The 18,076-nt window shown below is 33.9% G+C and overlaps 2 protein-coding genes across 3 annotated transcripts in view; both read right to left on the minus strand.

Annotated features, from left to right (window-relative positions):
• Positions 1-1,349, minus strand: part of LOC128180249 (uncharacterized) — a 68,825-nt gene extending 67,476 nt beyond the window's left edge. For both annotated transcript variants that reach the window (XM_052848189.1, XM_052848188.1), the window contains exons 1-4: positions 1,218-1,349; positions 948-1,088; positions 501-704; positions 173-275 (exon numbers count right to left, since the gene is read on the minus strand). In XM_052848189.1, coding sequence (XP_052704149.1) covers positions 173-275; positions 501-704; positions 948-1,049 — 409 coding nt within the window. In that variant the 5' untranslated portion in view covers positions 1,050-1,088; positions 1,218-1,349. The remainder of the gene's footprint in view (positions 1-172; positions 276-500; positions 705-947; positions 1,089-1,217) is intronic.
• On the minus strand, positions 1,167-16,004 carry LOC128182172 (uncharacterized). Its single transcript, XM_052850778.1, has 8 exons — positions 15,843-16,004; positions 6,009-6,122; positions 4,618-4,838; positions 4,284-4,431; positions 2,557-2,786; positions 2,244-2,336; positions 1,777-1,954; positions 1,167-1,429 (listed from the first exon to the last, which is right to left on the minus strand). The coding sequence occupies exons 1-8, from the start codon at positions 15,961-15,963 to the stop codon at positions 1,167-1,169; spliced, it is 1,368 nt and encodes a 455-aa protein (XP_052706738.1). The 5' UTR covers positions 15,964-16,004.
• Between the last annotated feature and the right edge of the window lie 2,072 nt (positions 16,005-18,076).

Below are 18,076 nucleotides of genomic sequence, written 5' to 3' on the forward strand. Positions count from 1 at the left end.
AAATACTTCAATACTCTGTCATTCAGTTAATCCGAAAAAATAATTCTTCTGAAGAAGCAGGTTCTACTGTACATGCATTTTACAATGTGGAACAATCAAAGGATTGCTTAATGTCAGATTATTTGAAGATGCTAAAACTTAACCACATTATCCTTTTTACTTTACATCTTACCTTCTGTCATACTTAAATCTTGAGGAGATGGATACAACCAAATGTTGAGTGAATTTTTGTTGGCTAATTTGACATTGAGGAATGCTCCAGTTGGTATGACAACCTATATCAAATGGAAATAAAACATTGGTTCTAAATAGTCAAACTTACAAGGGGCAGTAAAACACAATATATTGTTATCTGCTCATTTCCCGAGAGTTGAATTGCTAATCTTCACAATTTTTCATATGGAACATTTCCTCAATAACTGCCTTGTAAGTAGGTTTTACTGCAGATTTCACCCTGCAGCCCACTTACTGGATACAGTTTTGACCAACTAACTCCTTACCGTGATGGAGTCACCCGAGTTCCTGCTGACCACTTTGAAATCCTTGTTGACCGGGCTAGTATAGAACAGCTGCTTCAGCAGAGGGCGTCTGTTTGTCAGACTTCCGTCACAATTCCCAACACGAATTACGTCGTCGCCAACTCTGACGGATACAGCGCACGTACAGAGAAGGTTAGGGCCACAGTCATTGACAAAGACATTAGCCTGATCATAAAAAATAATATAATATAGAAAAATTGATGTATGCCAATAAAAAAAGTCCAGGTAAGGTATATCAATATCAATTATCAAGCACTGTCATTCTTCAAGGTTATTACACATGTGTTTTGGATTATAGTATACATTTTCTTTAATATTCAAAAACATACTATGAAACCACTTAATATATTTACTAACTCACAAAGTAAGAAGATTTTATTTTTACTTAAGTTACTAAATCCATTTTACCTGTATGGGGTACCGAGTGTGTCTATACAGGACATATTCCCCCGCCTGGTGCGTGTTGTACACCGTGTCATCAAAAGTGTTGATTTGACCCAGACTAAGCATCGAACAGCGGTCTCCATTGTCGGTGTCTTCAACCAACACCTGGACAACAATTCATATTTGAACATAATATTAAACAATTGATGGCAACTCATCCCATGCCAGTCTTTGTCAGTAATGTCAGCTAGTCACTAAAAATTCAGCAATGAGAGTACAGATGTACACACAAACCTCGACAGTTTTGACAGTGTTGATGTCAGTGACGGTATCGATCCTGTTTGTCAGTGACACTTGCACCCGCTGATTTCCGTCAATGACGCCATCCTGTGCTGCCTGGATCGGGATACTGATTTCACTTCTCCAGTTTGCTTCGGTCAGTTTGACATTACAGGAATCTGTTGAGCCTTCCTTCTCTGGGAACACAACCTGGGATGGCTCCAATCCTTGGAAGTAAAAAATATTTGTTTGGTGAAATCCTCGACCAAAAGCAGGAGGGCAAAAACATAGCTTTAGGATATTCTATTCTATGTAAATTTTGATAGAAAAAGGGCATGACTCCTGTCAATACAAAGTAATTGATACATTGTGAAAACACAACAGAACAGGATGACACTGAACTTTTTTGGGAAGAGGTAATAATTAAATTTATAAAATCATGGCAATTTTTCTCATTAGTTACATCTCTCTAGAATCGATGCAAGTACTGTTTCTTGCAAATCTGTTTTAATGATGCCAAAGATTCATCACTGGAACATTTTTAAAAATGTTTACGGTGCACTACTGGTATTACCTTGTGAACAAGTCGGCGGGCTTCTCTCCAATGACTCAGTGCTGGCCTTGACAGCTACCGTACAGTCACCCTCCTTGCCAGCGGCCAGACAGAACAGTACGGGGGGAACAGTGGCCTGTATCTTGATCTCCTGGGAGGGACCACCTTCCTTGACCGCCAAAGACTTTCTGCTGGTTACCTGTCAATCATAAAAACCAATTAAACAACGTCATACTCAATTTATTATTCTTAATTCAAATGATACCTATATACTTGTATTTTCTTCTGTTTATTTACATCTGAAAAATTAAAACGTGCTAAGTACTGGTATGAAGATTTACAATAATTAACCGATTGTGTTCATCAGTGTACATGTAGTTGTAATTATAATCTCAAAGCCTCAAGTTATCATTGCTTAAACTTTATACATATCTGTTTATTGTTGACCTTAAAATTTTGCTTGATTAGTAACTTATAACCTGACTTACCATGACTTCTGGTCTGAAAGCTGGGCTGGTGACTCTACTACTTGTGATGTTGTTGCAGTCTGCGGCATAGCAAGCCTCAACAGAACACTCAATCTGTTGAAAGACAGTATTTCTTCATAAAAACTTTAGAATGCATTACATTTTTTGAATGTTGATTCAAACAAGGTTGATCCATCTTCATAAAACAGACAGAAAAGATAGAGATGGGGGGAGATAAATTTTATGAGTACACTAAATCCAAGAATACCTAATGTCCTATTCAACTTACAAAAAAAATCCTGACAAAAAGAACATTTGATATATATGTAAGTACCTTTGAACTTAATGAATTGAAATCTTGGGATGAAAGCTTTAGCACAGAGCTGTATAGGCCGGTCCTCATTAAAGATCTGTCCCTTTGCTGACCGTTAACAGTCCAGGTCACCCAGTAACGAACGCCGTACACCTTCTTGTCCTGTACCATACACTCCATAGACATGGAAGACATATCCACGTACATGAACCGCAGCTTGGGAGGCTGAATCTTAACTGGGACAACATTTTCTAAATAATAAATTAATCAAATATTTATCACTAAAATATTACTACGTGTACCAGAGACATAAATAACAGAGATTGGCAACCGATCGAAATCTTGCGGTCCCTATTGTAAATTATTGTAAAGTGTTTCCAGTTTATATCAGTATATCTTTCTAATAAAAAATTATATCGAAATATAAACAGCTAAAACCCATTACCAAAACATTCAAAATATCATATTTTCATGAGTTTATGTCATATAAACAATATTAAAAGAGTTTTAGGAGGCAGTTGGCTACCTGTCGTTTAAGATTTCGCCAATGTTTAATAGCTTGCCAATATATTTTCTATATATTAATCTTATTTTTCAATTTTTTGTTTCAAAAATGTCTAAAATCTATGCACATTTTTCATTAAAACAATATACTTTTGGTTTAAGATCATTATCTCAGTTTACTAAAATGTAGTTCTCAAAGTAAGGTAGGTCCCATACCATTTTTCAACAACAAAACACGCTAATGGCGGAGTTGCCAATCTCTGTTATTTATGTCTCTGCATGTATTAACAGCATTAGTTTCGAAATAGTTAAAGATAATTAGTAACACAGAACATTTCTTGAGTTCTTCACTCATAAAGTTACATGTAATGTAAAAAATAATGTTAATTATACATGTAATTTAAGGTATCTGGTTGTGTAGGACAAAAATGAATTTAATTTTTAAAGCTAATTTAATTCAGGTGGAACCACGTCTATGGTCTTCTAAATAATTTCATTAAAAAAAAATAAAAAAATCATAAAATTATCAGAATATATCGGATAACGTAAGTTACTAGAAAAACATTTCGGCAGAGACATAAATAAATAATATTTATGTCTCTGATTTCGGTAAGAACAGTTATTTCAATTTGACTTTCAGGGAAAAAAAATATAACCAAGAAAGTAATACTGTAACTGTAATGGCACGTTACAGTAAATATGTTAATTCATCCGCTAAGGCATGGCTTTGTGATAAATTGTCGGAAATCGAGTTATTGACTTTTCTAATAGTTGTATTTCAACAAAACGCTATGCTTTAACGAATGGCAAACAAACCACTATTTCTTTTAAAGCAAAAAACTGCAATCTTGCAAAGATCTGCTGATTCCAAACTCCGCGCCGCTAACCGCTTACATGTGACTAAAATACGAAAACCGGAGAAAACCGGAATGTGAAGTTCACACCAACAGCTTCTGCAACATACATGTACTGAGTTTATGTACACGTATATAGCGTTTTGCAACACGGGGGCTCGATTGTAATAGTGTAGTTCCATGCTTAAAATCAATTATTTGTTTTCTGTGTATTCCAAAAGGGATTATTCATAGTGGATGTAATTTAATTTAGAAACAAGACATTTTTTCAACAACCATTATAACTAATCATTCTTTTGAACACCTTTTTAACAAAACGCATAACAAAATTATTGTTATGATATTTGGTACCGTTCCTCTATTCTAGCTTTGAGATTCGCGATCACATACCCGTTATAGCATCTATTGGACACCCGAGGACCTCCAGTCTGAAGCAAGGCTCGGTCGTGTAATTTCTGACCACTATTCTGATTCTTCTTACCAGCTGCCCAGGCCATTGGAACTCTGTCTCGTTGTCAACGAGACTTGTTTGGAAAATCTACAATGATACCAAATGAACAGTTACTATTTATTGTGGGTTTATTTTATTTTCTGATCACCATCACGCAAATGAATCTTCATTTCGGGGGGGGGGGGGCTATTTTTTTTCCGGGGGGGGGGGGGGGGTAAGGAGATTCATCAAATTTATCAAAATTATTAACACAAACTCTCGTCCATAACTTACTGAGTCATTCCCAGGGTGCTGGAACAGTCGCAAACTACCCAGCTTGTCCGATGCGTGCTCCAGGAAGACAGAGAATTCCGTGAGGTAGGGATCGTGGGTGGAGACATTATTTACGGGCACCTGCACCCGGAGTCCGGTGACGTTATGGGGGCCATCAAACGACACCTCGTACCAGTTCTCCACCGTCAAGTTGGACGGACACCAGGCGGCGAAAGGTTTGTCTTTTGAAAGAAATATTCATTTAGAAAACATATATTTCACAGAGAGAGAGAGAGAGAGAGAGAGAGAGAGAGAGAGAGAGAGAGAGAGAGAGAGAGAGAGAGAGAGAGAGAGAGAGATGCTTGAATCTACAAAGTTTCTATATATTGTAGTCGCAGGCGAGCGTTTTTTTAAACACATCTAATCTTATCTTTATTTGAAATGAAGAGTATTGCGAATATCTAGTACATTTTATGGAATGTGCATTTAATGAAATATAATATGGGTATTTTCAGTTACAAAAATACTGAAATAATGAATAAACAACATTGTTTATTAAACAATATGCGTTATGATACCGTATGTTTTGCTCGTATGCTCTGTGATTCCCATTTATTCTTTAGAATTTACGAACAAAAAACGCAACTGGTTATAGAAAGTGAGGGTGCAAAATGTAGGCCAACTGAAAATTTCAAGATTCCCTCTTATTATCAACACTAGCTCAAAAAAAAGTATTAGATTATAGATATAACCTTGCAGGTTTTTATCATGAACTTTCGAAAAACAAAATCCCTACATCATCATTAGATACCATCAAACTTCTGTTGATTCCTCCCATCTTCTGAATCTACGCATATGTAGACAATGTATGTATTTATAAAAACGACGCCTTGGTATTGGGCCCACGCGTATATGTCTTATTACGAGTTTTTGAAAAATAATTTTGTCATAGTAGTGTTAAATGTGACACCGTGATACAAATGGCGATACGCATAGGTCTATTTAGTTCTATGTATCGCCTACTTCCCTGTTAATTCATATTTAATGGCCTATTAATCTATGAGAAAAAGTATCTAGGGTTGCCACCCTAGATTAAAACTGACACAAAGCGAGTGAAATGTCAGTGTTCAACTAGAATGGCTCAGGAATGCATGGCATCAATGCAGAACCACTTATAATAAGACATGCCGTGCACTAGAATATATAAAATAATCTCTGTTTAGGAATTAATGTGGGTGGTTTGGGGTTGCAGGGGAACTGATATATTGAACATTTTGAATTTACTGCTTGATGTAAATTCAAAATTTGCATGTGACTTGATTCGATGTCTGGCCTGATCTCTCTCTCTCTCTCTCTCTCTCTCTCTCTCTCTCTCTCTCTCTCTCTCTCTCTCTCTCTCTCTTAATACTGACCCACACAGCAATTGTACCGCCCGTACTCTACATCTAGGCCCGCCCGGATGGGCGAGGACTTCAGCTGCTCTTTCTTTACATCTCCTGATTCCAGACCCAGCGATTGGTTACATTCTGAAAACAAAAAGACGATTGGTTACATTCTGAAAACAAAAAGAACAAATAAAAAACTTATTTGTTTTATCTACGTTATTGGTCTCTTTGATAATTAATGATTATTTTAATTCATTTTGTTATCAGTGGGAAGAAGCTCCACTTTTCGTATATCGATATTTAGGTTGCATTTGGAGGCATATCATGATACATTGTATCTTTATTTATCAATTCTTTACTTGTTTGGCTACAGACTTTACAGTTATTCTGAAAGTGTTTTTTGATAACCAGACAAATTATACAGTATACCCGGTAATTCAACAGCAAGATTCCACACCGCCCTTTAAATTGTAACAACACCAATAAAAATTGTGGTTACACTCATCATCTATTCATTCGTACTCAATTTAGTAGATTTATACACTCTACTCTTCAATCTGCCGATTATCTTCTGCAAAATCGTTATTGTGTAACATAAAAGTTTCGATATACATGAGATGAAAAAAAGTCCATGCAGCACACTGCCGAGGAGAATCGATGAATACGGTCCTTTAAATCGCTGGGTGTCTTAGAAGGGAGTTGGGTTTCGTTGGCGTTTCTCTTATTTTTGACCCCATTTCATAAAAAAAATTAGAACCAAAATCAAAGGTATTTAAAAACCGGTTCCACACCAAAATGGAAGCCCTTGTCGAAGTTTGTAACTAAAGAGGGCGTTTGTGTTGGTATTAACGAGTTGAATGGAAGATGCTTAAGTCTGCACTGTGGTATCAATGGATGTCAGTCTGTAACAGCATAGCAACAGACGACATACAGGCCGACATATTGACGGTCAACATCAAACAGTTATTGAAACCATACACACGGACAAATATTATGTTATCAATGTTCCATTTATTTACTTGTTGATGGCTGAATTATTAATGAATTTATTTATTTATTTATTTATTTATTTATTTATTTATTTTATTTCCTTTAATATCGTCTTCATGGATTTAAATTTGTTTTTAATGGAATGGAGAACAAAAGTAGAATAGGAAAGCAGGTGGTAGTGAGATGTTAAAAATATTGTTTACTTAATGAAACATACACATATATTTGCAGACTCCAACAAAAACTATATATATATCTAGAGCATGCCATCTTTCAGAGTAACCGGATTGCTTAAACCGGAACAGACAAAGGGGTCTCCGTTCACAGATACTGCTCGTTCCGAGGGTTTCCGTCGAGGGGTCAGTAAATAAACACTTCACGTGTTCACATCAATTATCATTGAGGGTCGGGGTGTAAGTCATGTATGGCTCAGACAGTCTCTTCATTTGATGGATACATGGTTTTGACAAGTGAGCAGAATAGTTATTTTTGAATTTACAGAAAAAGAACTGTTAATATACGCTAAATGATGTCTGAATTTGGTAAACAATTGTATGGTATATCGCGGAAGCATTCAATTGAGACAAAATTACAAAAGCAATGATGCAAGATGAAATGAAATCAAAATATAAAAAAAATATTCATGGATAAATAATTATATATATAGATAAATAATAAGTGACTTCTTTATAAAAAAAAATTGTAAAAATGCTAGTGCATAATGTTCTTAACCTTTAATTATATTCAAAAGATGTTTAATGCTATAGATATGTTATAAACAAACACAGTAAACGTTCAATGATGAGTACCCATGCATGTTATAACAACTTAGCGTGTTTATTTTTAATGACTGATGAAATCTAATCGATAGTAGATTAACTAACCACTTCGTACACTCGATATCAACGCACTCTAAATAACCGTCACTCAATGCCATTTATAGGGTTCTTTTCTATGTCGAATCAGAAGAGTTGTTATTGCTCCATTGAACCAAAAAATGCTTACTTTATATTTTTAAAACGTTAACACCTAGCTTTATTACTTTATTGCAATTAAAAAAAAAAACTCCATATAAATGAACTTAATGTGGTTTTTATTTCGTATTTTTTTAAGAGGTGTTCAAATCGTGTAACTGGAGAAATAAGTTATAATGCACTCATAGAAAACGATAAATCATGAATGATAAAGAATGGAAAATTAAATATTAAGTATATAACATGATATGCATATTCCAAATGCAAATATTTTGCATTTAATGCATTAACTTATTGTAAAATAGATTACGTTTAAACAGAGTCAAAAGACGAACGCTTTCGCCCTAATTATAAAATTTTAAAGAGGAGACAATCAAAGCAAATTATCTATACTATTAAATATGTTTTCTGGGCATACATGTAGCTACATTGAGAGAGAGAGAGAGAGAGAGAGAGAGAGAGAGAGAGAGAGAGAGAGAGAGAGAGAGAGTATGAGTGTGTTAAGTGCGCAAAATTATAATAGTAGAAAGAAATGCTCGCCATTTTCTGAATGAATGCTTCTTTTTAAATATCTCACTTTTCATTGGTATCTTGTCAAAAGACGTGGGAGTATACAATGTTCTCTTTTAAAACCAGTTACAAAAACAAATTTAGGGCAAATATGACGTCAATTGGGAAGGATAATATACAGTTGAGTTTTTAAAAACCCACCCATTTCAAAAGTTTCTTCTTGTTATAATGTTCTCCTTTTTAAAAAAAAGTAATCTTAAAAATCTGTCTCACGAAAATTGAATAGTTAAAATGCACACTATAACCAATAATAAAAATTGAATAATTTTAAAAAAAATTGCACTTTCAACCGAATATAATGAATTCACTAAAATGACGAAGATTATGTCAAAATTATTATCACAATGATCGCGAGCAGATATTACATTTTTTTTCAATTTCAAACTGCAACGCATCTAACACGCATGTCTGAATGAGATTACATGCATGTTCGTCACGTGATCAGATTGTTAAGCTTTAATTAGCCACCATTGTCTAGAGTTCATTACACATCACTATTCTATTGTCATATGAAACAGACAATAAAATGCCGATCTAGTAATTAAATATGTATGATCAGTTTGGTGCATGCATGACTATGTAATGGGCTCTGATTTCATGAAATATCATACTCAATCATTTCCTTGGCCGCAGGGGTCTGTAGCTTCCGGTCTGAAAAAAATCGGAGGTCGTCCATCCGAATTTTTTTTAGACCGAGAGCTACAGACCTGCAGCTATCATTTCCTTTAAAATCGTGAATTTTTACGGCAAATCAATGAACCTCGTTAAGGATTGGATTGAAACGTACATTTTCTGTTAAAAGCATTTTACTATGATCTTATAAATAAATGAGAACTTTACAAGTATTCCAGTTTTTAAAGAATGTTTACAGCAAAATAAAAGATTCTATAGAGTGACCCCATCCGTAAAATTATTGTATTAGTCGTAATTTTGTAATCTGTATTTATAAAATTTAAAGAACCTGCTAATTTCAAAAGAATATCACTTGCATAGCGAAGATTGACGATGCCTATCATTTTCTTCTTTCTTTTTAATGCCCTCGCACGAAATGAATATATATATATATATATATATATATAGTTAAATGTAGTTGATAAACGATTTGCAAACCCCAAATTAACGTAACTTCTTTTTTTATTGTAATAAGCTCTTGTGTAGGACAATGCACACATCAGATTACAGAATCCGCAACATAAAATAGTTTTATATAAAGAAATGAGACAATGCCGACTGTTACTCATTGAAAGTATTATAGTTATCCGCATTTTTATATGAAAAAAGAAAAAAGATTGCTGGGAATGAATTAAGGAGGCTGAATGTTAGCCTAGAATTTGTTTAGTTATAAACTATTATTTAGTCAAGGAAAATCCATCTATTTTACCTTTTAAATTTGGGTATTTTCTATATAAGGCCCATTAGCATTCGGAAACTTTTAAAACTAAACCGTCGTCACTGAATCAAGAATGCTATTTTATATATAGAGTATTTGTCAAAAATTATTAAAAATCTTAAAGCTGCTTGGTCCGATTTTTTCGTAATTACAGTATCAAAATTTTGTTCATACAAATTATTTATCTTAGAAAGTTATGGACTTTCTCCTATTTACACCAGCAGAATCCATCTCCTTTCAAAGTTAGAAATATTCAAAGTAAATAAGAATAATTTCTCTTTGGGCAAACGAAAAAACAAACCAAAATGCATCACGGGAATGTTTAGAAAAGGAAACCGCATGATTTCGTCCCCCGAATGATTGGAGTTATTCAACCCGCATGTTATGCATCGACTGTAAAGAAAGCAGACTTTAGATATATTGGCGAACAAAACGTACACATGTTTATTTGTAATTTGTCTGATCATTTGTCTGACCATTTCGACCTTTATTTAAAGCGATGTCAAATTCGTAATACAACTAAACCCGTCTCGTCGTCAGGGGTGAAATTTAACATGAGGCGAAATAACGCGGTACCTTTTAATGTCGTTTGTTTTGTTAGCAAATTTTGTACGAATTTTTCGTCATTGAAATTTGGCTTAATTGACTGGGAAAACTACTGCAATGTCTATTATTATACATATACTAAGTGTAGCCATCGTTTAAAAGCGTGCATAAAATTTGGTATAAAATCGGACCAAGCAGCTTTAATAAAAATCAACTCTCATAAATAGTTTCACTACTTTAATTTAAATCTGTCCATGCAACTGCTGACAAATGAGGAATGTTTTTGTCAATTTTCAAGATTTAATTTAATAGAAATATAGCACGCTGAAGAAGACGATATTATTAGTATTTTGTATATTTTCTTATTCAGATGGAATAAGAAAGCTGGGTGGTGGTAGCCATGTTTACACTGCACTGAAGAGCCCTGTAGAGAGGTACTAGTAATAGGGGAAAAAAAACATTCAATTTTTTTTGGGACAAAATATTTTCTCTCCTTTTAAATATTTTTAAAAAAGAATGTGAGAAAAGTTCAAGTTACATGTGTCATGTCTCTTAAATTTGAAAATACCAATTGGTCGTGTCGTCAACTCAAACATGGCATTTTGTACATTATGTTTCGCGTGTAGAACAATAAATATTCCTATATTTAGCTAAAAGACCAACAATGCATGCACTTATTGTGTGCAGAGAACTTGCATAATAAAAAAACAACAACACCCAAACAGAGAAAGAAAAAACAGCAACCAACCCCCCTCCACTTACTACAGTAAAGCATTACATAATTTACCATTCAATTAGGGGGAACTCGACGTTCACTGTCTGCGTCAAGAGCGTGGGATCAATGTTAAACTGACTCCAAATATGTCAGTCATTTATGTCAAGTATTGTAGTAATTCAATATCAAAACTTTACAAGAACATGCATTATATACGAAATGAAAGCGGCGCCCTTTAATCTCTCTCTCTCTCTCTCTCTCTCTCTCTCTCAAACACTTTATTGGAAATAACCCCATCATGAAAAAAAAAATATCAAGACACAGGCAGGTAAACAGCTGTTCGAGTCTCTTCTGAGATGAATTTATGCTTAAGTACTCTTTGATAAAACAACCTTTTTTTCACAAGAACATGTAAACCGGTTATATTGACAGAATTCATTCGAAACCAAAGAAAATTAAATCCCCGATTCTGTAGAAGAAGTTATTGGTCTTTGGCGTGGTCACTTTTCCACAGAATCGTTCCTCAATGCTCAAGTATTTGCCTTCCTTATCAACTTATTTGTCGAGTGATCAATTACGTATGTTTTACTCCAAGCCGTTCGGTGGTACAAGTTACAGACAACCGAGTTGCACCCATCAAAATCACCGATCGTCTACCCTGTTGACATGCACTTTTACACGTTTTATTATTTTTTAGCCGGGCTCTGCTGAAAGCAGAGTCCTGGCTATAGGCAGGCAAATCGCCAATGTTACTATAAATAGCACAAGTAAACAAAAAACCAAACAGCGTCAAGGTAAAGCTTCCGCTATACCAAATAGTTACACAAAGAGCCACGTTTTGTCAAAAGTGTTGGCATTTTGTTTCTTTTTTTTTTTAATTTCGAATGAATTGTCTATCTTTTTTAGATTTCTTATTAATAACGTGTTTTTAAAACATTACTATGCATTTTGGACACATACAATGCGCATGAATTTCCATGAACTACTTTGCTGCGCGCTGAAGAAATGGGGATTGAATATATAATGCTTGTTGCAAAATTCAAGGCAGCAACTGTTGAACTTTTTAACTTCTACTAGACAGACATATTTTTTGTTTATAGCCGCTTACAAAATTTGGTCGCTCTCTGATGCTTTGCCGACATTAAAAGCAAGAGAGAGAGAGAGAGAGAGAGAGAGAGAGAGAGAGAGAGAGAGAGATTTTCAGTCTTTACTACACAATATGCATAAAGACACACCAAAAGAGCCCGGCTTTCAGTACTTCAGTACTTTGATTTTAACAGGCCTTTTATTCTGTTTCAAGTTTTTTTTTTTTTTTGGTTAGAAAGGTGGTCTGATATTTTTTACAAATTTACTTGTAAAAGTAGAGATAATTCTATTTATATAATATGACGTGCTTATTGAACTAAGAAAACCAGTTATGCGTCGCAAATATATTCATTAGTACTTCTAGTTTTCATGGGTGTATATTAGAGTTTACAATATGAAAAAAAAAATTAATGCCAAACTCTCATGGACAAATTTATCAACTTTCCATGCTTTCGGGAAAAAGATGTTTTCATATGATACATATTTAAGACTATAATGTAGTACCAGTTCGACAACAAAGAACTATGGTAATTTCAATTATTTAAAAATAAATTACAGGGATAAAGCTTTTTATTGATCCAACAACTACAGCAAAAGTGACACTGTTTTATTTTTATCACAGCACAGAAATATTCATCGCGAGCCATATCATCATGTAAATTCCTTTTTACAGATGCTGACTGTCATAGCTGTAATAATGTATCCCTCTTCTTTTTTGAAGGGGGGGGGGGGGGTCATAAAAAATCGGAGAGGGCTACATTATTGCAGCTATGACTGTCACAGTTTGTACAATTAATATAAACGATTCATGATCATATTTCCAACCAAATCAAGTTTTCTTCTTATCATAACCTCAGTTCAAATAATCTTTATTTTGTCACAATCATCGACTCAAGCCATGCTTTTCGACGATGTGTCGCACTTTGTTTTAACGTGAAGAGAACTATGAACGTGAGGGAAATTATAAAATTTGTACAAAGTTAATTTATGTTAATTACGTTAAATCTGAATATGTGAAATCTCACCAACTTCATGAAATTCTCGGGACGCACTTTGAGGTAATATCAAAAATGAAATTTCTATTTCAATTGAAATTGACAGTTCAAATACAGTGACCTGACGCAGACACAAACCAGCTGATTGTACCCATTTTAAACCAGCGTAGACAGGCATTGGACTGTTTATAGTGTAAACGCTCTCAACCGAGTTTTTACCCCATAACCACCATGAATATCAATAAATTGGGAAAAAAAAGTTTTTTGGAATATGTCGTACGAAATATAAATAAATTGTATAAAAAAGTTTTTGAGAAATGTCGTATGAACTGTATAACTTTGATTACTGGATAAAACACATTTGGAACAAATCACACGGCGCAACACTACAAGGTTGTAAATATTGAATAAAATTACATGTATTTCGGTTAAAAAATTATTCCATTAATATAATGTATAAACTTTAAAGAACATTCTTTATAAGGTTTTCAATCGCACCATAAAGGTGTGAATACATAATTTATATTCAAATGCCTTATTACATACATTGCCTAAAAAAATTGGGTCAGGTGGGTCGAAAGTTCGGTTCTTTCACTGGATGATCAATTCTTAAATAAAGACTCAAATGGTTATGTATTCTTGTCCATCGTGTCCAATTTCATTGGATTGGATATGAACACATATTACTGAGGGAAAAAAAAATACTCATTTCAACTGTTTTACTTTGTTTTTTTCTTTTACTTATCAACAATTTTCAACTCAATGCATGGACGCATTTGACAACTAAAATTTGTTATCAGGTGAAAGACAATATTACTTGACTTAAAACCACAGCAGTTATAGAGCTGTAGAACTATTCCATTGGACACGCCGTGATCTGCCGTTCCTGTAAGAGTTCTACGGTTTCAGACAAGTGTTTTGTATATATTTTGAATGCTTTGTGGTCAACTGTTTGTAAAACTGATTTAGATTGCTAGCAGCGGTAGCTGGCGACTGCAGTGAAAGGGTACTGCATATGTATACGCAAGGATCTTAAATTCCCAGGAATTATGTCAGTTACGGAAAAAAGGAGATTTAAATAGGGAAGGAATCGTTACGAACGGAAAAAGACACGCATTTCAGCCGACTTTTCTTGGTCACCTGTTTGTAAAACTGATTTAGAACCCTAGTATATGTTGTGCTACTCGTCAAGCTGCAGTTAACGGGTACTGTATATGCATATACATTGTATTTACATGAACTTTTAAAAGAATTATGCCAACCTCTAAATACAACAAAAAAAAAATTCAAATAGTGTACTTTACAAGGCTTTTAAAAAAATCAAAATCTATAAAAGGACAATAGGAAAGAATCTCTACTAAAGGAGAGAAAGACCCGCAGTTTACGCCGCTTGAAATAAGATGTCTTTAATTATCAAATAAACCAAAGCTATATATATGTCTGGCTTTAGTGCAAGTTTTTTCGATCACAACATGATGTCTCACCCCAAGTAATCTGAGCACATGATCAATTTCAGAAAACCTCGAGGATACAAGAACGATTACAGGGATAACGTCGGCAATTTTGAACACAGAAAGGGTTTCACAATTTTGATTATATACACGATTCTTGGATAAGAATCTACCCCTTAATTAACAATACTTATCATCAACTGTTACTTGTCAATAAGAACTTGCTATTGGATTTCAAACTTTAAGTCTATCCTTTGCAATGTAAATCACAAATACAAATTCGCAAGCAGGCTACTCTGGCACCAATTAAAACCATTGCTTTGAACAATCCAAAGAAAACAATAGAAAACACCTTTTTTCTCAACAGAAAAATATGTATTTCCTTTCGTCTTCTTTTTTAATAAGATATGTCACAATATGTATATTGAGCATCAGTAGAACTGACTAACAATAAGAAGATATCGGATCTATTCCCTAATGAGTTGGAATAAGGTATATATTGTATAGCGACCCAAAGAGCTAAAGCCCGTTCCGCATTCCTTCATTTTAGATTGAAAGAAGATTTTCCCACCTTCTAATACATTCATATTTTCTCTCGCTGGACTGGGTAGGTCAACAGCATATGTTTTGTAATTTTTCTTTTTGAATTTTGATGACGACATTTGTTCGATGGCAGATAAAAAAAAAATAAAGATTTTTAAAAGGTGCTTAAAAGGATGTTGTATTTTTAAGGAATTGGTCTCTAGACTGATGTAAAAGGACACGATAAGAACATGCGTTAGTATGACCTAATCTTTGAGGACACAGATAGGAGACAGAGATACAGATCGGCGGGCGGACATTCATCACACATGCATAAGCCTACATGACAAAGTTTTGACATCCCGATTATCATGGCAAATAGGGACCTAATATTCTTTTGAATTTGCAGACAATATTCAAGTGTGTAACATTACAGAAAAACTTAGAAAGCAATTCGAAACTTTCGAAAATAGCCCTAATATTAAAAATATCAATCACATACATATATATATACCCTTTCTACAGCTAATCCCATCTTTCCATCACTATTTTTTTCAGTCATTCCATCAACCCCCGACAGAAAGAGATGTTAAAAAGTTATGGTCAATACATATGTTCTTACCTTTATCCTGACAGAGGCTGGGCGCTGCAATAAGCAAGCATAACAACCCCAATAGCAAGGGCTCCCGGGAAACTAACGCGTTACCCGTCATCGTAAGAGCCCGAAATACAGTGAGGTACATCTATGTCCCTCTTTTCCTTTAATACCCGGCTCCTCGCGATCCGATCCAGTCCCGCTTCAGTGAGCCCACAGACATAAATCGTTCAAAGTCTGTTTAAATCTCTTCAACATTCAGCAGTTGGTTATAAAAAAAAGCGAAATTTCGATATCGTTCACTGGAATTGAATTTCAGATCGAACGTATATCTGACAGGTATTAAGTATTATATATGCATGTAGTTTTTTTTCTTAACCCATATCAAAACCTTTTCGATTTATTTATTGGTTACATTATCATGGGAGTTTTTATTCGCTGCCTGTGGTATGTTGTAACAGCGGTTTCTCTGTTAGAAATTGGTGCCATGTTGACCTTTTTCTTGTGTTGATTTGTGAACGGTCAGTTTCGAAAAGGGCTTCATTGATTTTGAACAGCGCTCGGTGTTTGCAGGCTGGTTTAAATGTCGCTCCCCTCACGGACACCACTTTATATCAATATTAATCTTTTTCATAATTTACCTCAATTATTTACAAACCTTTATTCGAGCATGTCATGTATTGACGACAAAATTTATAAATCGCAGCTGAGATGTTTTATTGCATTTAATTTTATTTTGAAAAATTTTGTAAAGCAATACAATTTGAATTCATACATTATCATCATAATGATTATGTTCAATGAAAAAAAGTATTTTAAAAAAATGCATCAGTTTAGACGAATTTTAGATGAATTTTGTTGAAAGTGGCGTAATTGTTTCCAATATAAGATATATTACTTTACCTTTACGTATATTATAAATTCTCTCATTTCCATTTCTTTGATACTTCCACTTAAAATTTAAAGCAACAACAACGAATTATTAGTTAAAAGATAGATTACGGTGTTAACCACAAACTCTGATGTTTTTTTTCATGCTTTTATTTACTGAATAGAAAATTGCTACCCAAAACATACTAAAATTTTTCTTTGAGCATGATCACAATGCTGTAAAATAAATCAAAAATAGATAATGGTTACAAAATTACGTGCAATTTCTAGTATCTCAGACATCTAAATCTAAGTTATGTTGAATGGATAGATGAATGAATGAATGGAAAGAGGAAGATTGATTTATGACTTTAAATATAAATAATGGCTCTGACTGCTTGAAAATAGAATCAAAACATTTTTCTCTGAGTTTCTTTCAGAATGAATAAATAATTATTACGCAATTTTTGTTTGTAAATACATAGCCCGTCTATCGGTACGAGTTTTCTTTTATTTAAAACCCGTCTTTTTTTTTCTCAATAATAAGTTTGGTGAAATGCATCATTGATATTTGTTTAAAAATGTATTCAAGAGGAAAAAATAAAATATGACAATTGATTTTTGCTAATCATACAAAGCGATTGATTCCCAGAGCTGTTGTGTAGTCTTTCTATTGTTCTGTGTTGACAGATGTTTACCTGCCTCGTCAATGTCGCATGCAAGTCACACAGACGGACCTCTGGCAATTTGAAACCGACATTTAAACAATGAGCTAATAAACAATTATTGGGACACCCCCCCCCCCCCCCAAAAAAAAATGTATAAAAAAAAATTATTCACGCAACAAGCAACTTCTGCACAGGTAGACGAGTGTTGCTTTCACACTATCAGACGTGTCTTTTGTATACAAATATCACCTTCATTGTACTAGAAAAATGACATGCATATTAAATCAAATTTAATGTTCGCGTATCAGTACAAGTAAAACTATTGAAATTATTTTGCACATTACATACTGATATCATTTTTTTCATGTAGAAAATAAATATTGTACACATATACGCAATGCTTAGATTGGAAAATTATATTTGAATATATTATGCTATAATATTATAATTTTTCGATTCATGGACCCCTTTTCCAGGCTTAAATACCAAAGAATCGGATTTTTTATTTTGATATTACGAACATTGCACGTAAACGTAGCTAGTTCCTCTTTTTAAAATCAAAATTATAATAAATTTTTCTCTATGTGTTTACTTAGAATTACAGTGTCATTGACAAATATGGAAAGATAGGAGTTAAACCGTTTAAAACAGGTATTCAAAAATATGTAACAAGGATACATAAAATCTAATAAATTGTTGTTGTTTTTTTTAGATATTGTTATT

The sequence above is a fragment of the Crassostrea angulata genome, chromosome 4 (genome assembly GCF_025612915.1).
Source record: "Crassostrea angulata isolate pt1a10 chromosome 4, ASM2561291v2, whole genome shotgun sequence".
NCBI classification, from domain to species: Eukaryota; Metazoa; Mollusca; class Bivalvia; order Ostreida; family Ostreidae; genus Magallana; species Magallana angulata.

Coding starts and splice junctions, on each gene's coding strand:
- LOC128182172 (XM_052850778.1), bottom strand. CDS start 15,963: ATGTACCTCACTGTATTTCGGGCTCTTACGATGACGGGTAACGCGTTA. Junction 4,839..6,008: donor GCGGTACAATTGCTGTGTGG/GTCAGTATTAAG, acceptor TTCTTTCAAAAG/ACAAACCTTTCGCCGCCTGG. Junction 2,337..2,556: donor TCAATTCATTAAGTTCAAAG/GTACTTACATAT, acceptor GTCTTTCAACAG/ATTGAGTGTTCTGTTGAGGC.